Below are 26,825 nucleotides of genomic sequence, written 5' to 3' on the forward strand. Positions count from 1 at the left end.
AATTTCTTGCATTTTAACTGAATTTTAATTTTCATCAAAGTAGAGTTTGACAAATCACAAGTTTAAAATTTTTTAGCATCTATTAAATGAGAAATGCATCATTTATAATTTTCTAACATAATAAACAAGATAACTTGCATGTATTCAGATTTTTAATATTTAAGTTATATATTGCTTAAATAAATGTGTATAGATATAGTGTATCCTCCTGGTTAGCAAAAAGAAGCACCAAGTTAGCATAAAGCCTGTATACAGTAGAATCACAGAGTTACGACCTGAGTGGTCAGCTACACACCTCTTTTGGAACCGGAAGTATGCAATCAGGCAGCAGCAGAGACGAGAAAGAAAAAAAGAAAGCAAATAGAGTACAGTACTGTGTTGAACATAAACTACTAAAAAAAAGGGGGAAAGTTTCTTACCTTGTCAAATCTTTAAAAAACAAAACAAAACAACCTGTTTCTGTGCTTGTTTCATTTACATTCAGGTGGTTAAATGCAGCATTTTTCTTCTGCATAGTGAAGTTTCAAAGCTGTATTAAGTCAATATTCAGTTGTAAACTTTTGAAATAACAACCATAACATTTTGTTCAGTTACAAACATTTTAGAGTTACAAACAATCTCCATTCCCAAGGTGCTCGTTACTCTGAGGTTCTACTGTGTAGCTGCAAATCAACATGTTTTAATGGTTATCAACCTTTCTTTAGGAAAATAACTAAAAAGTACTAATGCAAAATAAGATTAAAATCAGTGATTTAGATCAAGGTTTCCTGCATGCAAATGTACAGCATGATTTAAATTGCTGTGAGTTAAATCATTCTAACCAGGTAGTTAGGTAAGTTTGCTTTAGTGTAGCAAATAAGTTTTTTAAGATACTTCCAAAGCCCACTATGCTGAAATGCTAGCTGTTACGTGGGCTTGAGAGGGTTTCTGAATTGCTGCTGGAGATGTGTAAGGTAGCCACCTTGGTTTACATATTTTCTACCATTTTAATTTTAAAACACAACATTGGTAAAAGGATGTTGAAGGCAGCTGAGGGGTAGAAGTTACTGCTTACTGCACTGCATTGCTTTGGGAGGTCCCAGATGTCTGACAGGCGTAGAAGATCTCAAAGAAGATAAAATAAGTTCAGAAAAAAAAATCCCTTTTAAATTTGGTCATCTTTCCATATGTTTTTCCAATTGTTTATACAGTACTCAAAATGTGCTATGAGGTTTATGGACATGCTATGAAATTAGTCCAACTTTCACAGTTTTACCAAGTTTTACCATATTCTATGGATATGGATATTATTGACCACAGGGGTCACGTTTTCAAGCTTTTCTCCACAACCATGAGGGCTAGAAACTTTTTTTTTAAATGAGAGCTGAGATTCTTATGTAAACAAATGATTCCTGAAGGAAAAAGACTAAGTATCATGAAACTTAGGATTTACTGTTAGAAGTTGCAATGCTTCCCAAGCCTATGACTTTGAAACCACCTTCCATGTGAATAACTCCAGTGCCTGCTTCTTTTCTATTCTTTCTTGGAATAGATCATCCTTTGCTTGGTGTATGTGGAGGGGTGGTGGTTTTGAGAGGCAAGAAAAATCCCCCCTGGGTGTTAGCAGAGCAAAACTGGGCTATAGAATCATAGAATATCAGAGTTGGAAGGGACCTCAAGAGGTCATCTAGTCCAACCCCCTGCTCAAAGCAGGACCAATTCCCAGCTAAATCATCCCAGCCAGGGCTTTGTCAAGCCGGGCCTTAAAAACCTCCAAGGAAGGAGACTCCACCACCTCCCTAGGTAACGCATTCCAGTGTTTCACCACCCTCCTAGTGAAATAGTTTTTCCTGATATCCAACCTGGACCTCCCCCACTGCAACTTGAGACCATTGCTCCTTGTTCTGTCGTCTGCCACCACTGAGAACAGCCGAGCTCCATCCTCTTTGGAACCTCCCTTCAGGTAGTTGAAGGCTGCTATCAAATCCCCCCTCATTCTTCTCTTCTGGAGACTAAACAATCCCAGTTCCCTCAGCCTCTCCTCATAAGTCATGTGCTCCAGACCCCTAATCTGTCTCCTAGCATCAGTTTTTCAAACACTAGAGTGGACAGTTAGCTAGTGGCCTACGGAGAAGCAGGTTACAGCAGTGACAGAAGTCCCCACTCAGTACATCAGCAGCAACTTGGCCCAACCACCTTTCCTCTTTCCTCCTGCATTGCTGGAGCACTAGTGATGGGTTGTGGAGACTACATTGTTGGTGGATGACAGAAGACAGGAGCTGCCTTTTGAGCAGCCACGTGGCTTCAGCAATGCTGGGCATACCCATTGGAGCAGCCTACTGGAATGGTGATCACCTCAGTCCCCATCTCAGAGGGTATATCTACACCTACACTTTTGTACTTAGGCTGATCCCTAAAGAACAAACATTTGTAGCGTGGAACTAACAGGGAAGGTAGCCTGTGTTAAATACGTCAAGTTAATTGGCAATCAACTCGAAGTACAAAAGTCTAGTGATAGTTATGTACTCACTTAGGGCTAGTCTGCACTGGCACCGCTAAAGCGCTACTGCGGCAGCACTTTAACATAGCTTGTGTGGTTGTGGCAGAGCGCTGGGAGAGAGCGCTCCGAACGCTCTAAAAATACCACCTCCATGAGGAGCGCAGCTCCCAGCGCTGGTGCACTGTCTACACTGGCACTGTACAGTGCTGACACTTGCTGCGCTTGGGGATGGGTGTTTTCTCACACCCCTGAGTGAGAAAGTTGCAGCGCTGTAAATTGCCAGTTGCAAGTCCTTAGATTGTAAATTCTTTGTGGTAGAGACCTTATTATATTTTCGTACAGTGTTTTAGTGCTGGGGCTGCTGTATACTGCTGTGCCTCTGCACTACTGCAATAAAAAAAAAAATAGAAAACAAGCCCCAGAGACAGCTAGCTATATTAAAAGCAGTAGGCCCTCTCATTTTTGTGCAGGTCACTACATTTTATACCCCTCATCCTCCACCCATAGGGTGACCATTCATCCTATTTTGGCCAGGACGGTCTCCTTTTTAAGACCTGTCCCAGACATCCCCACTTGTTTGGCAAAAGATGGGTGGTGCCCCCTAGGGGGCATGGAGGAACATTTTGGGGCACAAGTGGCAATGCCAGGTGGCTCAGGCCACCCTGTGTGAAGATGTGAGAGGACGGGCTCGGGTCAGCCCTGCATGGCGTTCCATTTTCACTTTGGGAAATATGGGCACCCTATCCACCCAACTCTCAGAACCCCCCACAAAAGGTAAGTGATTCCTGTCCATCACTATCACACTACTAAGGCCAATGCCAGCCTAAGACTTTTGGGGTGTGTTAGCAAGATTTTTGTGTGTGAATACACCACAGATAAACTGACTCATTTTGCACTTTTAGAAAATGTGCGGAAAGGGAATTCTTAGGTCTTCATTCTTTTGCTGTAGACTTGGAACTCATATACGTATACATATACACTGTTTAATGAGGGTCAGGAGATGAATGCGTACTGAAATATTTTACTACGATGACTTTGGAATGACTGCATTTGCCACAGATGAGAATCAGAGTCCAGCTGTACCAACCTGTGAGAGAGAGGAAAAATATTTAAAAACCTAAAATCTACCTAAAATAGCTTTTTCATATGTAGTAATGTCACCTTTAAGGTTTGCTGACTCAGGATATACTATGACATATAAATAAGGGCTTTGTGTAATTGGAAAGCTAAAAGTCTCTCCAGTTGTGAATAACACCTTTTCCTAGTCCTAAAGGGTCATGAAATAGTAGTGCCTGTCTTATCTCTGGACCAGTGTAATTTTGTGGTGGTGGTGGTGGTGAGGAGGAGGGAATGGATGTAGATTGATTTAAATCAGAGTGACTTAAATCATTTATTTTAGTCATGACTTATATCAGCAAAGAAAGAGCCTATATTAAATTGATTTTTAGTTAGTTTCCCCCGAAAAGGTTGATTCTCATTGTTTGGTATAATTTGATTGTACTTTTTGCTAGCCAGGAGGATACACTATATCTATACTCTTATTTAAATAATTTTGTATCTTAACATACATTTATTCAGATCGTTCATTTTTACATTTTTATTATGTTAGAAAATAGGGAATGACAAAATAATTTACTCGTGATTTGAGTCAGGCTGCATTGAGATGGCAATTGGAATTGAATTAAAAACACACCATTTTACAATAGTTTTATTAGTTAAATAAAACCATCTTAAATGCATTGGGTACATAAACTTACTTTTTTCTTATCAAAATAGTTTTATTTAAAATTGATTGATTTATTAACCAAAAAGTATTTTGAACTGATTGTTTCTGGTCACCGTATCCTTCAAGATTTTGGAATTGGTAGATCTTACCCTGTCACACCTAGCTTTTATTAATAGGTTGGAAAACATTTTTTCCCTCTTTTTTTTAAACTACCTGTTCATTTCTCAACTGTCAAATAGTTTAGAGTTCATAAAAAATAATACTGAAGCAGTATATGTTTGCAGTCAAAGTTTTAAAGAAAGTCATTCCACAGAACTGGTGGATGTCACTGGCTGTGCACCTGGAACTAGAGTTTATTGAAGTGTTAAAGAAGTTTTTGATAGCAGTAACCTCTTCTGCAGGTAAAGAGGGAATAATTTTGTTTAATCTGTTTCTTCAGTGCCTGCAATTTAACCTTATCCTAAAATAAACTCCTAGGGTGTTACATGAAATTTCTTCAAAATTTAAACAGTATCAGAGCTATCTGTTTGTAGTTTAATTTAGGCAATGGAAGTAGGCTTCAGTATATTCTCCTTACTTCTATCTTTACTACTTTGGCAGTGATATCACCTATTTTTTCCCCATAATTTTCTTCATAGTTTGTCCCTAATCCCGTAGTTAAATAAATTGTCCAAAACTCCTGTTGTGGAAGTTCAAGTGGTTGAGATGCCACTTCAAGGGTCTCCGTTCATTCCCTCTTGTGGGATATGGGGCCCCTGGTGTTGAGCTGTAGAAATACCTTGAAAAGCAGTGTCCAGTCACAGACTGGAAGCACCATTAGATTATCTAGTCTGGCTTTCTGTACATCACAGGCCATTACATTTTACATTGTTAGTTATTGGGTGCAATAAAGGACTATGTGCATGACTCCAAGGTCATCCAGTCTTCATTTGAAGAAATCAAGTTATGGAGAATCCATCACTTCCCGTGGTAGTTCAAATGGTTAATTACTGTCACTGTTAAGTGTGTCTTACTTCCAATTTGAATTTGTCTGGCTTCATGTTCCAGTGATTGGTTCTTACTATACCTTTCTCTATATTCTTCCTTAGTACCTGGTCTTTTCTCTCCATGAAGGTGTCACCGTGACTCAGTGCATCACAGCTGAGAATACCAGATTCAGGACAAACTGCTGAGAAATAGAGCAGACTCACACCAAACTGGTGGCTATTCCATCATTAGGTTATACCAAGCCAGTACCAAAATAAACTCTCTCACCACATTGCATTTTTGACTTCTTATTAACCAGTCTCCTTAGGCATTCTAGCTCTTATTATCTCACCATGCAGACACTATACTTTATGGTAAGTGGTTATTGAAAACCAATTTAATCAAATATAGGGTCCTTCTAATCCCAAGAGACCAGCCACTTAGCCAGGTCAATATATAACTCTTACCTTACCCAATGATCATGCTGCTGCCAATCCTTTAGTAACTAAAATCTAAAGGTTTATTAATAAAAGAAGGGAATTAAAATGGTTAATAGATCATTTACTTACAATAATTGCAGTGTCTTTATATCAGGTTTATAGCAGTGATGTTATAGACTGCTGAGTTGTAAAGTCTTTGTGGAACTTCCAAAAGACTGGAAGATCCTCAGTCCATAGTTCAATATGTTCCTTTTAGTTGTAAATCCACAGTCCAGAAAATCAGGCTAGGAAAGAGGCAAAATGTAGTCATCCCAGGGGTCTTTTATACCCTTTGCCATATGCCTGGAAATTTTCTGTTTCATACAAAGTTTACAGCCCAGTTTGTGGAAAGTTAATGGCGGGACCTCTTCTTATGCCTTCCTGGATCTTCCTCCTCCTCCAATGCATGAAAGTTAATGGCACAAGATGGAGTCCACGGTCACATGAACATATCACATGTCCTTACAAGGCTTGATGCCTCACAGGGGTTGCCATTGGCTGCTTGGAGTCTGAGGTGTCGGTAGGAATTGATATCTGTGTGGAATGAGTTTCTTCTATAGCCCATTGTGAGACCTAAGTGTCTTTAATAGGCCATGAAGCTTGATTAATCCATGCACAATAGCTTGCTAGACTGGATGTAAACTATATTGTGAGTGTTACCCCAGGAACAAACACATTTGAGACTAGGTTTGCCAACTTCCTACTTGCACAAAACTGAACATCCTTGTCCTGCCCCTCCTCTGAGGCCCTGCCCCGGTCCTACCCCCGCTCACTCTATCATCCCTCCCTCTGTCGCTCTCCCCACCCTCCCTCACTTGCTCATTTTCACCATGCTGGTTTAGGGAGTTGGGATGTGTCAGCCTGTCACACTCTGTCTTCCAGCACAGCAGGTGATCTAAGAAACCCCTTTGAACTTCCTGGCTTGGAGCATGGCACCCCAAGCGTTGGGTCAGCCTATTTCCAGGCCACATCCATGAATCTCCCTTGAACAAAGGGTGGAATACTGGGAAGTCCCCTCCTGAATCCAAATGCAAGGTCATTCATCTAGGGACAAAGAATGATGACCTTATTTATGGCATTGGATTCTGTATCCTAGAAAACAGTGATTCTGAAAAGGATTTATGGGTCACAGTGGATAAGCACCTCAACATAAGCTCCTAGAAATTTTGATTGGTGCATGCTGAAATACCTTCTGGCCCTATAAAACAGAGGCCTGGGGTGGGGTGGGAGGGAGTAGAAAGAAAGAAATGATGGGCCAAGAAGCCTTTTACTGCCTGCCAATTCTTCCATTTCTGGACCGCTATCCCTCTTATCACTCCATAGCCATTTGCTGGGGGCAGGAGATAGTGGTGAGACATTTAAATCTGTAACAAAGCTGGGAGCAATAACCTGGAAATGAGGGCATAGTGACCCACAGCGACAGCCTGATACTTTCTCAGTCTTTTAGGTGAGGCAGGAAAATTCCTATCCCATTATTACACTCTCAGGGTGCTTGAGGAGGAATAATTTGCTATAGTTTGTCTAGGAAATCTGCAGGAATCATAATAATAGTTTCCAATACTCAATACACTCTCTATTCTCTATATCATGTTCTGTTTTTTTGTTTAATATATTTTACTATTTGATTCTCTAACTCTGATTTGGAGTGCTGGCTTTACAATTCTAACAGAAGAATTCACTGGAGGTGACGAGGGGAGGGGAGAGAAGAATATGTACACCCATAAGAATCAGCACATGTCTATGGCCTGGGTTTTTGTGTTTTGTTGGGGTTGTTTTGCATTGATTTTCCATGCTGCATTCCAGGAAGGTGAACAGGTGACCCAAGCACTGAGGATTATCTGCCCTGCTGCACTCTGCAGATTCATGCAGCTTCAGAAAAATTTCACTTTATGCCTCTTTAGAGAGAATCCTAGAGGAATTCCCTTAATCAGAGTCTTCTGAATATGAAGGGAATCAGGGGGCTCTTTTTCTTCCCTCAGTGTTTTTGTTCAGGCAATTAGATAGCTCTGAACATCTGCGGGACCTCTTCTTATGCCTTCCTGGATCTTCCTCCTCCTCCTCATAAAGGAAGACAGAAATTTTAGACTAAATTCTCTTGGGAGGGGGAAACCTTATGATTACTCTTCTGGGAAGCTATCTTGCCCTAAGAGTAGGTTCAGTCCTACAATCAGCAACCGGGGAACTCCAATTCCTCCTCCAGAGAAACTGCTTGGGAATCACCTATTGGAATGGATGTGAGCAAGCACTCAAAGAAGAAAAAATGGTGACCTACCTCTTGTAACTGTTCTTCAAGATATGTTGCTCATGTCCATTCCAAATCCTATCCGCCTCCCCTCTGTTGGAGTCTTCTGGCACAAAGGAACTGAGCAGGCAGCGGGTTGGCAGCATTCTATGTACACTGCCATGAGGGCGCCAGTCCAGGGGGCTCCATTGCCAACCCGACAGGTACCGATATAGGAAAAACCTTCCAACGATCATGCATGCGGTGTGCGCACACACCTATTGAAATGGACATGAGCAACACATCTTGAAGAACAACAGTTACGAGAGGTAGGTAGCCGTTTTTTCCATTTGGATGAATCCTTAAAACCCTGCTATGAGGGATTCTCTAAACTTAATTCCCTTTTTAAAAAGGTTTGAATAAGGTTTCCACTGGATCTGATAGGATTCCAGCTTTCTTACAATACTTTCACTTTTTTCTTTATCCTTTTAGGATGGGCACCTGATTTGGACCCAGGTGAGGGAACTGGCTGAAGCTATCAGATCACATCTGCTCTTAATCATTGGTTGAGAAATACAAATATTTATTTTTTTATTTTGAAAACACAGAGTGTGTGGGGGCATGGGTATGTAAACATAATTTTTAGGGCAGATTATATGTCATACTTTCTTGTTGTCATGGACTCAGCAATGATTGTAATTTTTTTTTAGTCACAGCTCCTAAGTAATCTTGGCTTTGGATTCATTCAACAAATGATTGATAAAATATACCTTTAGTTTCAAATGAGTTTTTTCTGTAATTAAGTCATTTCTAACACAAATCCTTCTTAGGTCTTGTCATCTAGTTTTCTGATGATGGCTGCATTCACAATTCTTGTTGCTAACAGTGAAAGTATTAGTACTGATCATCTTCTATAGCAGTACAGCCACTTGGATTGTCAGTAGTTTTCTACACCACTCTTTTACATTGCTATGTTGCAACAGATTCTATAAGGTGATGGGATAGGCTAGGTCACTAGTGTGTCCACTTGGAATAAGGAGGAATAACACTGGAGGAATTCAGAATAGTGAATCCCAAGTCTCAACTGTCCCTAAATGATTCCAACCACTTGGAAGATATGCTTCACCTGATAGACTGAAGGTACTGGTTAACTGCTCTGCCATTTGCTGAGGGAAGCAAGTGATTGGTGAGGTAAAATACTACACTGAGCAGGGTGCAAACACACACATATATACGTTTTCTCAAACTAGGTCTTTAATTGTGGATGAAAAAAAGCTGTATTAGAACTATGAACAATTAAATTCATTTGCGCACACAGCATCCAGGATTCTACAGCACTGGAGATCACCAACATCTCCTAAGATAGAATACTGGCACAGTGAATAAAGTGACATGGCAGTTCTTAAGAGTAGCATAGTAGAATGGAAAAACTTCACAGATTTGCCATTTAATCTTTCTGCTTTTAGGGCTAGATACTTATAGAATTATTGTATGGGGAGTTCTATTAATGGATTTGGTAAAACAGTGCTGACAACTGTTTCTAGACTGATGTCATCGTATGATGACCATTTGATTGCGTGGTATTTCATCCGTCTAGAATGATGTTCCATATGTGTTCTTTCCCTAATTTCCTACCACTTTTTCGCTGTACTCTTTGCTGTTTTTTTCTGAAATTTCTTGTAACCTAAAGCCCTGAACAGATGTGAAATATTATCTTATGACATGATTAATATGGCTTTATAGTGGATATATAGTTTTTCTTATCTGATTGCAATTGTATGTCTTCCCCCTCTTACTTACAAAGTAAAAACATTTAATCAAAAAAAGGTCAATACCGTGAAATGATTGAAAATCCAATTTATTTAACATTTGTAATATTTAGTAGCAAGTAATTCTCACACTCCTAAACTCTCAGGTAGAAAAGTGACTCTGAAGTTGCTCTCTTAAAAGGGAACTGTCTGTGTGTTTTGATTAGAGGGTGGTCCAGAAGAGGAAATCTGAACTAAGGAATGCTACATCTGAAAGTGCCTCTATTCCTGTGTAATGTATGGGCATAACTCAGCAATAGTGTCTGGACTAGGGGATGTTCATTTATGAGAAAGAGGGGTATGGCCAAGCGATGTAAGGCCATGCACTCAAATTGATAACATTTCTCTGCTTGTCTGTCTGGGTAAATGTAATAATTTTTGAACATCACATATGATCAAGTCCAAAATTTCAGGGAATGTTGCAGGCATCAGTGGGAAGAAACCTATTTGATTTTGAGGAAAATGTGAAATACGGGAGGGGAAAATGGGGGACAGAGTCCCTGGCATGTGGTGTACACGCATGCATTGCCCTCCCCCTCAACCAAGTCTGTAATTCTCGGTAGATCAAAGAACTGGTTTATAGTAGCCACTAACACCTCTCAGCATAACACCCTACATTTCAGCTCTTCCCATTACCCCAGTTGAATTTAAAATGTTGACACCCTGAATGATTTTACTCCTAGACAGAGAGAGAAGAAATAATAATGGTAAGAGGGAAATGGGGGGACAAACAGACCCTTTGGCGTGGTGGGGAGAATGGGGGACAGTGATATGGGGTGGGGGGTCATTATAGCCCTTTGAAGGGGGAATAGGGGACATAGAACCCCTTGTTTGAGGGATGGGGTACAGGGAGTCCTTGGAATAAAGGCAGATGGGAAGGTAGTACACAGGGAGCTTATGGAGTGATGCAAGTAACCCTTAATATCTGCAGTGAACTCGACCTGCAGAAGCAACAATATGTGCGATTCTATAGGTAACAAACGCTCATGTTCTCTCCTTGCCCTCTGCCCTCAGCCTTGTCTGGCTACACTTTTGGCGTAAGACAAACTACTATAAGACTTCCATTATTTTCTAGAATTGAGTGAAGTATATTTGGTGGGAGCATAGTATTAAAATCCATTTTAGCTCTGACAATGACTTGGTAAATATGGCATCAGAGTTCTACATCTGTGTCTCGATGACTTAATATCTGATTTAATCAATTGATAAAAAAAATATTTCTTCTAACTGCCAGCCTGCAAACACAGCCTGGATTCTGAAAACCTACCTTTGTTCCTTTTAGCTTGCACATCCTCAACAGTAATGAAGATTCAGACCAAATGGTACCATCAGTTTTATCTATATACCACAACTATCTTCATCTTCTCCCCTTAATTACACTTGAGGTTGAACAGGTGTTATTAGGGCATCATTTGAAGACAATGGGATTGCTCTGATGCCTCTGCAGTTGGTTCATATTTATCAATTTTAAGGATGATGCACATGCTGGAAAAGAATCCTGTTCACTCTCTTAAAACTCTATTGATTTTTGCAGGGCTGACTGGAAAAATATTACTCTTGGCTAAGGCTTTCAAAGGTGCCTGAGGGAGTTAGGAACTCAGCTCCCAAAGAATTTCAGAGTTGGGTTCCTAACTTTCTTAGGCTCCTTTGAAAATTCCATACCTTGTTATGAAAGTAAATAGTGCATGAATACACACTGAGCAGATTTGCTGAGTGAGAAGGTGCTATTTTTACAGTAATTTTTCAGAGTAAATCTTCACTTTAAGGACATTCTCTCAAATATATAGTATTTCATTTCCTTGGAGTTGCACCCCTCTCAGCCTTTTTAAAAATCTGCAAAGTGGCTCTTTAGATATCTTAATGACATACATTTTTAAAAAGATAAAAGTTGAAGCTGTCACTACATTTTCTTTTTTTCCAGTTAACAACCACTGTAGAACACAAATGAATCCTAATTGTGGAAGCATGTACCTCATGTCACACAGATGTCTCAGTTTTATGATATGCTTTGTACTGCAGATAATAATGGTGTTGGTTACAAATCACTGTATTCTGCTGGCAGGTTGGTGTTATGCTGAAGTATTTAATAATTGACCCAGGAAATTGATATTTAAAGGCAACCTAAGACCACCTGCATGCATGCAATATCTAATTTTTTCTTATGCTAGTGTGCACACCTTTATTTTGTTATATTTGAACTTCTTGAACCACTTGACTTTTGGAAAACTATTCTTTGTAAATGTCTAGTCATTTTGTAAGGTCTTTTCTTAACATATGAAATATTTCTAAAGCGTCTTGAACAAACTTGACAGGACATAATATTAAACTTCAGCTAACAAACACTGGTTTTTAAAAAAGATGAATGGTAGTTCAATTAATTGTACAAAATGTGTTGTTTCCACTTGTATAATTTCCTTACATTTATTTGAGACAGAACTATATACTTAGGTTTCAAGATCAAGATGGGGACCTTATCTACCTTGTGTTTTTACTTTAACACAATTGTGCCCAGACCCTGATGGGGCCTCTTGATATTGATGTAATATACATAATAACTACAGTTAACTTTCTGAGCAGTAAAAATAATATCTGCCTCTAAGTTGCTTGTAAGCAAACTGGCATTATTTTCAGAAAACACCAGGCAGCATTTTCAACTGTCTGTTATAAATAGTAGAAAACCTTTTCTAAATATGTCAAGTTGCTCTTATACAGTTTATGAACTAAGTGTCATTTCCTTCACCATGCCCTGCCTAGAAGATAGACTTGTAAAAAGAAGTAATTCTAAGGTCAATTAAGTGTTAGAGTGGGCCAGCCAGGGCTTTGTGAATGTTGTAAGAGGAAAGACTGATGATGTGTATAGATCTGAAATTTGGCAGCCTGTCATAAACTGCCATTTCAATAAATGAGACTGTAGAGCAGGAAGGATTGGAAATGTCTCTGGTTTTCCCACACTTTTTCTTTTCTTCCCTTCCTCTATTTTCCATCTTTTGATCTCCAGTTCCATTCACTTATTGTGATGGATCCCAGCAGCTTAACATATATATAGTTTATGCAGCAATTTACATTTGTAAAGGAGAGAATACTCTATGCATATAAATATACATTTTTAATAGTGTACTTTAAAGTTTTGTAGAGCAGGTACAAGACTGTCTATTATTGACTGCAGTAGCAGCAGACAGGGTTAAATCCTGGCCTCCATTCAAGTCAATGGAAATTTTACCATTGATTTGAATGGGGCCAGGATTTCACACAGGGTCTTTTCATGCCATTTTTCTGATTGAGCTGACTAGAAGGTTGCATACTTCATTGCTTCTGAGGGATCAGTTTTGAGGAAAGAGGCTTCTAGTATAAGGCACCAATTTCTCTCATTCTGGGAGTGGCAGTTTTCTATCACCTGATCCTATGCCCTCTCCACTCCACTTCTTACTGGGGGCTCTTTAACTTATGATCTACATTCATGACTTACGACTTACTCTACTTGGGGGATGGGGGTTCCTAGCACTTGTGTTTAGCAGCCATGGAGCAAGTTTCTGTTGTCAAAGTTTGCTTGTCTCATTGCTGTGGGAGAGTACTGCTTGTATGCTGTTCTTGGGAAATGGGATGTAGTATATGTGGTCATATATTCCAGAGGTTGGTTCTTGCAGCCTCTCTGGAATGGCATAGTTTACCACTTAACGACTCCAGCCTTTTTCTCCATCAACAGCCATGGAGGAAAGAGCCTGAATCCTAAGGGTAAGGTCATAGGAGAATCCTTGGAAAAATTGAAGACAACCTTGACCACTATCAGGAATTAAAAGGGAATGTAACACTTGATTTATAATAAGGCAGTGCCTACACTGTTCTACTTGTTCTCCTAAAGCATGTAAGTGAGACAAAAAAACTTGTTAGGGGCTGGTGGAATAGAGGATAGTTTGGGGAGAATTTTAACCTTACCTTGGCAGTCAACATAATTCTAGGTCAGACTAGTCCAAAATGGAGCTTCTCCTAGGAAGCAGATTACCGAGTACTACAAGAAAATTGATTTGTACCATGAGGGACAGATGGGTGTTGTGCCTATGATGCCAAGGCTACATGATAGTATTGTTTCAAGTGTAGTCTTGGCTCTGAGATGCAGGTGTGTAGCATTCCCAACTTCAAACAATATCTCACCCTTACTACTACTTCCCCTGAACAATAAAAAACACAAAATGAAATCAGAAAGCCCATGAAAACAGTTATACCTTACTCAGATGGCGTTCACACAGCAGATAAGGTTTTATACTCCATCTTTTCCTTGATTCCCAGGTGGTCAAAGGAAGACAGCTGAATCCCTTCCTAACAGGTATTGACAAGTCTGGTTCTGTTTCCTTAGCAGGACACAGGCTGAAGTCCCACAGTTAAGATTTGTGGACCTTCATAACACAAGAAAGAACATTTTCAGGTAAACACAGATGCATTTTCCTATTCTCCTTCCCCCACAACCAGTCAGTCAAATCTATTAATTTGGTCACTCATTTTTACTCCCTATTTCTTTGCGGGGTTATTCTGTTTCTGCTGCAGCCACCCGTGTTGCTCTCCAGGATTCATAGGAGGCCCTTAGCTTCCCAGCTCATCCTGTAGATGGGCCCTCTAAGTCTCCATGTTCTTTCACCTCTATTGCAGAAAGTGCAGCAGTTCCAGCTGTTTTGCTCTCTCCCCTTCTAAAAAAGTTAGTGGTGGATGGTCTGTTCTGCTTCCGGTAGCCCATTTCCCTCACATTTAAAAGATTCATGTGTTAAGTGAGGACAGAAACAACACTGGATGTGATGTCCACTGGAACTGGGAGTGGTGGGTTAGGACATTTTCTGGTATGAGAGAGCAGAGGTTGAGTTGCCTGCCTAATGCCAGAGTCCTAAGGCAGGTGTTCAAAACCTAATACTGTCTTGGGCATGCTGTAACTTTTGGCAGCTAAATCTATTCTGCTTTATTCTGATCAGCTTTTTTTGTGTGTGTGCTACCATTCTCTACAGACATTGGTTATTATAGCATATTATTCAAAATTGACTAGAAAAAGGGTTTGTTTATCCTAAGGGTAATGTAACTGGAGGTTTGTAATGCTTGGTGCTGCAGCCTCACTAACATAGACAAAGCTTTAATTACAGCTAGTAAATTAGTCTTCACAACCTGCATCTGTTCCAGGCATGTGACCAATTTGCTAAAGGAACTGTTATTGGAAATCATACAACAGGAATATGAACGGATGTTCAGTGGATGTTCGTGTATAGCAGACTGCTATCTCTGCTTTGAGTATCCAAGCATATCTGGCAGCTCTTTTATATTTTATATGCAGCATTTTCTGGGGGAATGAGTTGTATTTTAACAATAACCTCTGCTTGCTGTATCCCAAAATATGTAAAATGAGCCTCTGAACACCATTCTCTCCTCGTCTAAGTGTGACCTAGAAGTAACAGTGCAAAACCCTTGCAATACTTGCAGATTTTCTTTAGAACAAACTGTTTCCTACTGTGAAGTTTGATAGAGAATTGACAGCACCTCCTCAGTCTGTTCTTAAAAACCTCCGATGATGGGGATTCCACCACCTTCCGTGTAAGCCTGTTCCATAAAACTTCCCGTATAGTTAGAAATATTTTCCCAATATCTAATCTAAATCTCCCTTACTGCAGATAAAGTCTGTTTACTTCTTGTCCTTCCTTCAGTGGACATTTGTTCAATTCAGTGATCAATTGTTCTCCGTTCTTTTTATAATAGACTGTAATATGTTTGAAGATTATCAGGTTCCCCTCTCTCCCCTCCCCCCCCCCCCCGTTGTCTTTTCTCAAGACTAAACATGCCCAGTTTTTTAACCTTTCCTCATAGGTCAGGTTCTTCTTTGAATGATGGTCTCTATAGTATTCCACTGAGAGTTACACGCATGCGCCATGTGACCAGAGCCAGAGATTTTGCACCCTTGCGCCACCTCATGGTTTTGTCCAAAGTGATAAATTGTGGGGTGAACCAACAGCACCCTCAGTTTCTTCTCACCTCCACATGGTGTGAGTTGGAGCCTCTGCTGTTGTGATTGGGGGGAATCTACCTTATCTCTTGTGATGTACTTTCTAAAACACAGAAAAAAGACTTATATTCTTGTAAATAGTATTTTTGTTATTTTTTTTTTTAGTAGTTTTAGTGTTAGTAGTCGTTTTTAGGAATTTAATGACTTTGGGATGCCATTTTGCCAGTCTCCCACTTCCCTCCCGCTGCCCCAGTACCCACGCCTGAATGTTAGATTATGCCGAAGAAGCAAGATCTGCGCTTCCTGCCCTCGCTCGTTCTTGGTGAACGATGAGCACCAACACGGCCTTTACTGCTTGGGGGAAGCCCACATTGCATCCAGGTGCAGTATCTTCCTCTCCTTCCCAAGCCGTACCCAGGAAGGCTAGTCTCTCTGCCTCAAGAAGCACCTCATGAAGGTTGCCAGGAGGCCGCAATGATTTACAGGCTGGGGAACCCTCCCCTTTACGTTGACCTGAGTAATCAAGGAGCATGCCTCCCACTGCGGAGCTCCAGTCCGGTTCTGCTGGTACCAATGCTATGGACATTGTGCCAGGGTCTTGTCATGAAGCAAGGAAGGATACACATGAGAATGGCAGTAAGTCTTCCTCCAGACCCAAGAAAGATACTGCTTTGTCCATAGTTCCAGTGACAAGAAGCAGCGCATTCTAAGGCTTACAATAAGAAGTTGCACAGGCTGTCTGATCCACTGGTTCCATCCACTGAGCCATGTACTCCTTCCAGGTCGGCACCACCAAAGTCAAGGGAACCTTTGATTCTGAGGCAGTCCTCCATTCTAGCTCCAGTTGCAACTGCGGAGTATGAACTATTGACAGGGGAGACTCGAGTCATCCCCTGAGCCTCATGAACTCTTTGCCTTGGAGGAGGTGAGGTCTCCATGTCAACAAGTGCCGTCGCCTCTTGGACGGGGGGGTACGTTCTCTTACCTTAAACTTGCCTCCTTCAAGTCATGTCCCCACCCGTTCCCCTCTGGCTCCCGTGGTTCTGCCAGTTGCAATGGCACCGCCATTCAAACTGGACTCTGATTTTTTGGCATCAGAGGGCTCACCACTGCTCCTTGGGTCTTCACCAAAGTTTTCTTGGTAGTGGCGGCCCACCTCCAGTGCCAAGGGGTCCTTATATGCCCTTATCTCGACGATTGGCTGCTAGCAGCACGGGAAAAGGGGAGGCTCACGCCTCGACCTTTATGCTGCTCACACTCCTCTCCTCCTTGGGGGTCAGTGTAAATGTTGAAAATCAACTTTGGCTGTCACACAGTCCGTAGAATTCATTGGGGCCTGCATTGACATGATGTTAGCATGTACCTACCTACCAGGTTCCAGACCCTACAAGAGCTGATTTTCAAGGAGATTTCTAGTTCTCCTGTTCCGGCCAGGACATGTCTTTCTCTTCTTGGCCACATGGTGGCTTGCACCTACATTACTGCCTTTGCTCATCTCTGCTTTCGCTGCTGTGACTCCAGGGGACCTATTCTTCTACATGCTGCACCATGGACTTTCTACTTGACGGTTCCCCACAACGTTCTCTCCTCCCTCCAGTGGTGGATGGACCCAGGTCAGATCTGCACCGGGATACCATTTCTTCTGTCCTTCCCAAGCATAATGAGCATCACAGATGCGTTGCTTGTTGGATGGGGCACTCACATGGGCGAGCACATGACTTAAGGTACTTGGACCGGTTGGGAATCCCGGATGCCCATCAACAACTTGGAACTTCGGGTGGTGCAGAGAGCATGTCACGCATTTTTCCCATGCCTTCGGTCCTGACATGGTCTCATAATTTCACCACTATTTACTACATCAACAAATAAGGGTGCACGAGGTCGCTTGCGCTTTGTGCGGAGACAGTTCATCTTTGGGATTGGTGCATTGCCCACAAGATCCTGTTGTCGGCAGCATACCTTCCTGGCCCTCAGCACGTAATTTCAGACTCTCTCAGCAGGAAATTCATGACCGGCCACAAATGAGAGCTCCATGACACTGTGGTCGCCAACATTTTTGACCACTGGGGGACTCCAGTCAGGGACCTCTTCACATCCCATGCGAACAGCAAATGTATCCAGTACTGCTTTGGGGAGAGGGGAGGCTCAGTGCCTTTCTCAACATGAACCCCATGTCATCCGCTGGTCAATCCAGATCAATTACAGCTTTCCTCCCTACTGCTCCCACTGCATGTCCTATCGAAGATCAGATGGGAGAGAGCAACGGTCATTCTGATCACCCCATTCTGGTCTTGCCAGTTCCGGTTTCCCCTTCTTCTCTGCATGTCAGCATGTGCCCTGCTTCCACTGCCAGCTTTCTCGGAACTCCTCACGCAACGCAGTGGGAAGGATCCGGCATCCCAATCCACAGACTCTTCACCTTCTAGTTTGTTTTTGGATGGGCTTCGTCGCTTGAGTGGGAATGTTCGTGAGCAGTACAAGACATTGTCTCGAGTAACAGAAAAGAGACCACAAGGTAGTCCTATAGGGCCAAATGGATGTGTTTCACCACATGGGCCCAACAGAGGGGTCTTGCCCTTGAAGATGTGGACATCCCTCCTCTTTTGGATTATCTCCTCTCCTCCTCTTTACTCATCCCTTGACCACGAGGTTTTGGAAGGGCAAGTCTCCTATGGACTTACCCTCCCATTCAATCCTTCGCTCCCAAGGGGACCTCAACCTTGGCCTCATGGTGTTGATGAAATTGCCCTTTGAACTTCTGGCCTCCTGTTCCCTGTCTCTCCTCTCCATGAAGGTCGCCTTCTTGATAGCTATTACTTCTGCAAGAAGGGTTGGCGAACTGGGGGCCATGATGGCAGACCTCCCCCCCCATTACCACATTCCATAAAGACAAAGTTTCCCTGTGCTTGCACCCCAAGTTTCTGCCAACGGTTGTATCCTGATTTCATCTCAAACAATCCATACTCTTACCTGATTTCTTTCCAAAAGAATGGCACCTTCATCCCCTTAATGTCTGCTCGGTCCTGGCTTTTTACCTGCCGAGGATGAGATCATTTAGGAAGTCGCTGAGACTTTTTATTGCTATAGTGGAAAGTATTAAAGGGCAAGCGACCACCACGCAAAGGATTTCTAAGTGGGTTTCTGGGTGCGTTACGCTGTATTATCAGTTATCTCCATCCCTTAGTGTATGAGCCCAGTCCACAAGAGTGCAAGCATTGACTATGGCTGTTCTTCACGACGTACCACTTACGGACATATGTAGGGTGGTTAGGTGGAGTTTGGTATATACCTTCTCTTCCCATTACTCCTTGGTGCGAGACTCTGCGATGAATGCCTTGTTCAATGTGGCTGTTCTTCATTCTACAGTTCCATCATCTTCCTGTCACCGTCCTCCTAGCTAGGTACTGCTTGTTAATCACCCTCAGTGAAATACAATGGGGACCATCACTTGAAGAAGAGAAGGAGGTTATTTACCTGTAACTGGGAGTTCTTTGAGATGTGTGGTCCATATCCATATTCTAATCTATCCCTCCTTTTCCACTGCTGTGGAGTTTTTGGTTTGTGGTGGCAAGGAACTGAGGTCGTGGTCAGTCTGCCCTGCCTTGTATAGCCTTGGACGAAACCATGAGGCAGAGCAAGGATGCATGTGCAGACCAACGGACACTATTACTTTCAAAATCTCTGGCTCCGGACACATGGTGCATGCATATAACCCTGAATGTAATACAGATAGGGACCACACATCTCGAAGAACCTCCAGTTACAGGGTAAGTAACCTTCTCTTTTCTAAGCCTTTCATCATTTTTGTAGCTCTCCTGGGCTGTCTAGAAATGATGTGGGCAAATTGGAAAGTACAGTGCCCAAACTGGACACAATTGGAAGTAGGTAAGTAGTTATTTTGGCACCAGGCTGTATAATAATATAGTATGTGTTTACGTATGATATATGTTGTTTTGAATGTCTCAAGTTTATGAAAATAACTAAAACAACATTCTTGACAGTCTTTCTATCAGATATGAAATGCTGTAATTGGACAGTGAAGCATTTATCTGTAATCATTCTGTATGAAAATTAGAAGAAAGAATAAAGGGAAGTAGATCTTTGCAACTTGGACTTTATTAGACAGATTTCCCTCCTCAATTTTAATCATCTGTCAGAATAGTGGAGGAGTTTGTATTTGACACTGCCCAATATTTAAAAGATCCTTTAAATTCCTCTGTAGGCTCATTTGGATTCACTTAGAATAACAGCAGCTTTCCTTCCAAGTTTTCCAATAAAACAGCCTAATGGAGGCAAAACAATCAAAAGTTAACCAGAATCCACATAATAAATTACTTTCCTTTTCTTTTTACAGAAAACATATGACTTTTTATATGCTATGACAGTTGTGAAAGGGATAATTAACAATGTTCCCTCAAATTTTTCCCATGCATGTGCAGAATGAATTTTGTTATGTGCACCAATATAGAGGTGATGTGTGGCGGGAATGGGGCCAAGGGGTTTGGACAGTGGGAGGGGGCTCAGGGCTGGGGCAAAGGGTTGGGGTGCAAGGGGGTGAGGGCTCCTGCTGGGGGTGTGGGCTTTGGGCTGGGGCCAGGGATGAGGAGTTTGGGGTGCAGACTGCCCTGGGGCCACAGCAGGGAGAGAGGACTCCCCCCAGCCATATCTCACCACAGCAGCACCTGGACTGGTGGGGAGGCGCCTCTCCCCGGCTGCAGCAGCTCAAGAGCTGGGGGAGAGCGTCTCTCTTCACCTCTCCCTGCCACTGCAACCTGTATAAGATGAAAGCCAATGGGAGCCTGAAAGTGCCAGCCATCAACGTCAATAATTCTGTCACCAAGAGTAAATTCGATAACCTTTACGGTTGCCAAGAGTCCCTTATCGATTGCATTAAACGTGCCACATATGTCATGATTGCTGGGAAAGTGGCCGTCGTGGTATGCTACGGTGATGTCGGCAAAGGTTGTGCTGAAGCCTTGAGAAACTTTGGAGCCAGGGTCATCATCACGGATATTGATCCGGGGCTGGGGAAGAGTGACTCTCCCTGCGTCTTCTGCCACCTCCCCTCCGCAGCAGCTCCGGAGCTGGGGAAGAGCGTCTCTTCCGGCTGCTGCAGGTCCAGGTCTGGGGCCGTGAGAGAGGTGCCTTCACGTGCCTCTCCCCACTGCAGCCCTGAGCGCCTGCGCAGCCCTTGATAGGCTGCTGCGTGGCCATGCAGTTTAGAGGGAACTTTGGTAATTTGTTGCTAAGGTAGCTCCTTGTTTTAAGTAATGTTTCTTTGCCCAATTTAATTAATTTGTGCCTGTCATGACTGAGACATGAGCGATCTGACCTAGTGGTTGGTGCAGGATTTGGGAGTTAGGAGGCAGGCCAGAGGGCAGACTGGGAGTCAGGTTCAGTATAGCAGGAGGTCAGGATCAGGCAGCCAGAGAAGGTAGTGCAGGGGAGGCAGCTGCAAGCAGGGAAAAACCCAGTTGCATGGACAACTTCCTGTTCCTCTGTTTGTTTTAAATAGAATCAAGGAACCAATCAAGACTCATCCCAGGACTGGTGTTCTCTGTGAAAGCTGAGCTTCACATTCTGGCAACTTGTTAACAAGGGGTGGGTTACAACATACTGGCCCCAGAGTCCTTTGGATCAGGGTTCAAGACCTGTGGCCCTTGACATCACCTTCCTTTTGTTATTCTTCTTCATCTGACAGCATGGCATTATTATCCAGCAATAGATAAATAATAAAAAGTTTATTAAAAATGATAGGATTTGAGTTAATTAAAAAAACATTTAAGACAGTATACAAGTGGAAACTTTTGTTGAGTTTGCACCTGAACTCCCTTTTAGGCCATTCCCTTCATGTTTTATGTAAAAATCCTTTTTGCTTAGAGGAGCTGAAATTTAGGTGAGAAAGAGCCTTCCGAAAGAACTGCTTTCACTTGTCTTCTGACTTTGAGACAAGCTTTTGTAGGAAACCAATTACTAGTGACATTTTGAGTATTTTAGTAACAGTGACATACAATTTCATAAATTCCCTGTGTACTAAGAAACTGCCACCAGCACTGATGGACTTTGGATTATTTTACAGTGAACATAGATAGACAGTTGAACTTGGGTTGTATTTTGCTATATTACAATGTGGTAACTGTCAGAATCATGACTCAATAAAAATAACATCGGCTTTGAATATTGATTCCTCCGCAGTGACTTCCACATCCATTTTGCTCTGCTTACATATCAAAGGCAGATATTTCAAACTGCAGTGTGAGCTTGTGTTGAAAAATAAACCCGTTTCTGCTTCATACATCACTACCAAAAATAAAGACTTAGGAATTGGAACGTAGCTGGCCATTTTTTGGTGGTTCATGAAGCTGAAGAGAATTGATTTTTTGTGGCTGTGTCAGTTTTGCATGAGTAATCATAATTAAAACTTGTTTTTGTCAAACTATGAAGACAAATTATTAGGGGAAAGTCCCACCTAGCTTAAGCATGTCCTATTTTAGAATGGTGGGTTGCACAACAACAGGTAGGGTCATAGTGCATGATTGCAGAAAAGAACGAGTGGAGTGCTAGGTTGTATAAATAAGGAGGTAAATTAGGATCAACAGAAATAATACTTTAATAGAAGATATTAAGGTTACAATTGAAATACTGTGTATAGTTTTAATCACCAGACATATCCAGGGAATTTAGGTAACATTGAGGAAGGTCTCTCTGTCTCATAAGGAAAAACTCTAATAAGGAACACTTTTTTAAAAAACGACTGCTCATCAGTGTGTGCGCTGTGGATGCCCAGGTGGCATCAAAACTGGATCTACTTTTTTGGTGCTAGCTCCTTCTCCCTCTGCAAGCTGTCTTTCTCATCTCTCCAGTTCTTCTCCTGGCTCAGCTGGGGCAAAGGCAGCTGACACCTTGTTCTCCACTATCTTAGAGAAAACACGAGGTCAGGAAAGAGGAACAAGAAGTGCCCGTCAATTTTTACCTTGCTTCTGCTTTCAACTGCCTTCAGTTGCGACAAATTACTCCCCAGAAAGCTTGCCCTTTCCCCACTGCATTTTCATTCAGTGCAGTCACAGTCAGACTTAACTGTAAGTTGTTTGTGGGGGGTGGGGCAAAGGACTGTTTTCTCGTTATGTGCTTGTACGGTGCTGGTTGCATGTGACTTCTAGTATATGTCTTCCAGATAAAGTCCCCTGTGATAACACAGTTCCTCATTCCACATGTTACAGATATGTGTTTAAGGAGTAACTCTAGCTTGATTTGGTGGTCTGTAAAAGATCCCCATCACTATCCCATCCTGGGCTTTGTTAGTTAACATGTTGATCCATATGCTTTCATGAGCCTGTGGCTCTGATTTATCATCTCTAATGTAGAGTGCCACTCCCTGCCTTTTTTACTTGCTTGATCCTTCTTTAAAAAGTTGTAACCAGTGATTTTAACATTCCAGACATGAGATGCATCCCACCAGGTTTCAGTAATGCCAGTTATCTAATTTCATATAATCAACAAAAATTTCCATTCCTTTTGCTGATTACTCATATTCCTAGCATTGGTATAGATGTAGGGCTGTCAATTAATTGCAGTTAATGCAAGTGATTAACTCAAAAAATTAATCGCGATTAAAAAAAATAATCATGATTAATCGCTGTTTTAATCACTCTGTTAATAGAATACCAATTGAAATTTATTAAATATTTTGGATGTTTTTCTACATTTTCATATATATTGTATTCTGTGTTGTAATTGAAATCAAAGTGTATAATATTTTTGATTACAAATATTTGCATTGTAAAAATGATAAACAAAAGAAATAGTATTCTTCTTTGAGTGCTTGCTCATGTCAATTCCAATCACGTAATGCGCGCGCTGCATGCATGGTAGCAGGAAAATTTTTCCCCTAGCAGTATTGGTTGGGTTGTCCTGGGTGCCCCCTGCAGTCACGCCTTCATGGCGCTCAATAAAGAGCCCTGCCGACGCGCCATTCCCACAGTTCCTCCTTACCGCCAGTGATCGTTAGCTGGAACATTCATTCTGTTGCTTCGGCAAGCGTCCGCACTTTTGGCAGTGAGGTTTTTTCCTGTTTCTGTATATAGTAGTTAGCAGTTAGTATTAATTATTTAGTTGTTGTAGCAGAGCTCTGACCTTGCCCCCATGGGTCCTGTGCTTCTAGGCGGTATATGCTAGCCTCAGTGGCTCACTGTGACCCTCCACGTAGCCCTTCTCTCTCTAGGGCCAGGGTTACAGTCTACTGAGCCCTTTTCATCATAGGCCAGCAAGGAGGTTGGTGAGAGGACTCCCACAGTCTTTGTTGTCCATAGGGGCTTGCTTTAGAACAGTTTAGCCTCCTGTCCTGACAGGGGCCTGACTTCCCCTCCCAGGAGGTGTTCCTGCAGTGGTGGTTTGGGGGGAACCTGGGCCCGCCCTCTACTCCGGGTTCCGGCCCAGGGACCCTTATGGTAGCAGCTGTTGGCAGCCAACCTTTCACTGCCAGAGTTGCTACATTTCCCTGGGCCACTTCCCCACAGCTCTCCTGCTTCTCCCTTCTTCACTCTTACCTTAGGGCTCCCTTATCAATAACTTGAGGGTGTCTTCATTAACCAGCCCTTCAGCCGTACGTCCTCTCCTCTGGCTCTCCTCTGCCTGACTGGAGTGAGCCCTTTTTATAGTATCAGCGGGGCTTTAATTAGAGTCAGGTGGTCACATTAGCTTAATGGCCTCACCTGATTCTTTGCAGGTTAATTGGAGTCAGATGTTCTCATTAGCCTGGAGCGGCCCCTGCTCTGGTCAGTCAGGGAACAGAAAACTGTTAATCTAGTGGCCAGTATATCTGCCTTCTGCTATTCTGCTGTACCCAACTGGCCTGGGTCTATCACATTGTCTATAGGTTTCAGTTGGGGGTCCCCACTCCCCCCATTCTCTCCCGGCACCAGGGCATGCCTCAGTCCCTGGGTTGAGAGCTTGTGAGGTGTGTGGCAAGTCTATGCCCAAGAGCGACCCACACTTCGTGTTTGAAGTATATGGGGGAGCGTTATCTCAAAGAGCGCTGCAAAATTTGTAGAGGGTTCTGCCCCAGAACCATAAGGGACTGGGATCAGCGCCTTCATATCCTGCTGATGAATTGTATGTCCCCTGCTCAGTTTTACCCACATTCTGCTATACATTTCATGTTATAGCAGTCTCGAAAGATGACCCAGCACATGTTGTTCATTTTTAAAACGCTTTCACTGCAGATTTGACAAAAGGCAAAGAAGGTACCAATGTGAGATTTCTAAAGATAGCTACAGCACTCGACCCAAGGTTTAAGAATCTGAAGTGCTTTTCAAAATCTGAGAGGAATGAGGTGTAGAGCATGCTTTCAGAAGTCTTAAAAGAAGCAACACTTAAGAGCGAAAACTGCAGAACCCTAACCACCAAAAAAGAAAATCAACCATCTGCTGGTGACATCTGACTCAGATAATGAAAATGAACATGCATTGGTCCGCATTGCTTTGGATTGTTATTGAGGAGAACCTGTCATCAGCATGGATGCACGTCCCCTGGAATGGTGGTTGAAGCACGAAGGGACATATGAATCTTTAGTGCATCTGGCATGTAAATATCTTTCAATGCCAGTTACAACTATGCCATGCAAACTCCTGTTCTCACTTTCAGGTAAACAAGAATCGGGTTATGACGTGGCTGAGCTAAAATTTGAGGCTGGAAATTGAAGCTAGACAAATTCAGACTGGAAATAAGGTGTAAATTCATAATGGTGATAGCAATTAAGCATTGGAACAATTTACCGAGAGTCGTGATGGATTCTACATGACTGACAATGTATAAATAAGGATTGGATTTTTTTTTTTTTTAAAAAGCTCTAGGAATTATTTTGGGGAAGTTCTATGACCTGTCTTATACACGAGGTCAGACTAGATGATTACAGTGGTCCCTTCTGGCCTTGGAATCTATGAATTTGTGTGCCACTGGCAGAGAAGGAGGGACCAAGGTACATCAATGCCTGCGAGGCCTGCAATGGCAGGGAAATGATTAAATGGAATATAGCCAAATAATTCTGACAACTGCCCTGTACCCCCATACTTCAGCTTTGACAAACTTGAGTCAAAGGTGGAAACGTCAGAGGAAGGCAAAAAAACCCCATAACCCACCGTTGATGTGGTGTAGAATGCACATTTGACAAGATGGAAGCTCCACACCACAGATGACTGTCAGCTGCTGGTATGTGCAAATATTTCATATCCTTTCAATGACCAATGATATTTACACAGATTATATCCTCTCAGCTACTGCATGGGTAGTACAAAGCACTCACCAGTACTTCTGGCCCCACCTCCTCTTAGAACAGCAGGAAGCACACAATCCGTGCATTTCCTGTTAGTGTTACTTTCCTTCCCCTTTCTTATTTATATACTCGGTGGAGAGGGGATTGGCAACAATTCCCCCCACTTGCCAAAGAGCAGATAAAAAATATTATGTCCCTTCCAAGGGGATGGAATTCCTTTTTTCACACCCCACACCAAACTCTCTGGTGGTAGAGGCTGTGAATGAATGGGGCAGGCAACACCATTCCAGATCCACCCATATGATGATCTTTTTGGGCGAAAAGCCTACTCTTCAACAACCCTACAGTTTAGAATCGCAAACTATGAAGCACTAATGGCGAAATACAACCATTCAAATTACTCAAAGCTGTCTGACTTTTTTGAACATATACCTGAAGACAAAAAAGAGCAATTTAAGGCTTTTATATCTGAGGGTCAGCTCCTAGCTTGCACGGCTGTACAAGCTTCACTGGAGTCTGCTGACACGGCGGCACATTCCATCATCACAGCCATAGCGATGCAACGAGTTTCCTGGCTCCATCTCTTCGGTTTTCCCAAGGAGGTGCAATCAGTTGTGGAGGATCTTCCATTTGAAGGCCCCAAGCAGTTTGTAGCTAAAACAGATGAGTCCCTTCACACCTTGAAGGACTCCAGAGCGAATCTTAGATATTCTCAGGGATATACACACCTACGCAGAAGGAAAAACAGGGGAAGTATTACTTGACACAAAGATCTAGATCTATGCCTTATACACAGACCCAGAGGCAATATGACTCTCAAAGGTGGAGGCAGAGTCCTGTAGAACGGCGACCACTCCCTTCCCAGCCTGTGACATCCCAACAACCTTCCTCCCAACAACAATTTT

The 26,825-nt window shown here is 42.4% G+C and overlaps 1 protein-coding gene across 47 annotated transcripts in view; it reads left to right on the plus strand.

The window, feature by feature from the left end:
• The window catches only part of GPHN (gephyrin), a 534,893-nt gene that overhangs the window by 45,303 nt on the left and 462,765 nt on the right, over positions 1 to 26,825 (plus strand). For 9 of the 47 annotated variants that reach the window (XM_065592878.1, XM_065592883.1, XM_065592872.1 and 6 more), the window contains exon 2: positions 14,031 to 14,099. The exons of 28 other annotated variants lie outside the window; for them this stretch is intronic. Coding sequence is in view for 4 of the 19 variants with exons in the window: in XM_065592864.1 (XP_065448936.1) it covers positions 19,481 to 19,535 (55 nt within the window). In the remaining 15 variants the exon portion in view is untranslated. Of the gene's footprint in view, positions 1 to 13,963; positions 14,100 to 19,460; positions 19,536 to 26,825 lie in introns of all 47 variants that reach the window. 10 more of the 47 variants (XM_065592887.1, XM_065592879.1, XM_065592882.1 and 7 more) reach the window with 4 other exon arrangements.

Source organism: Chrysemys picta, chromosome 4, assembly GCF_011386835.1.
Source record: "Chrysemys picta bellii isolate R12L10 chromosome 4, ASM1138683v2, whole genome shotgun sequence".
Lineage (NCBI taxonomy): Eukaryota > Metazoa > Chordata > Testudines > Emydidae > Chrysemys > Chrysemys picta.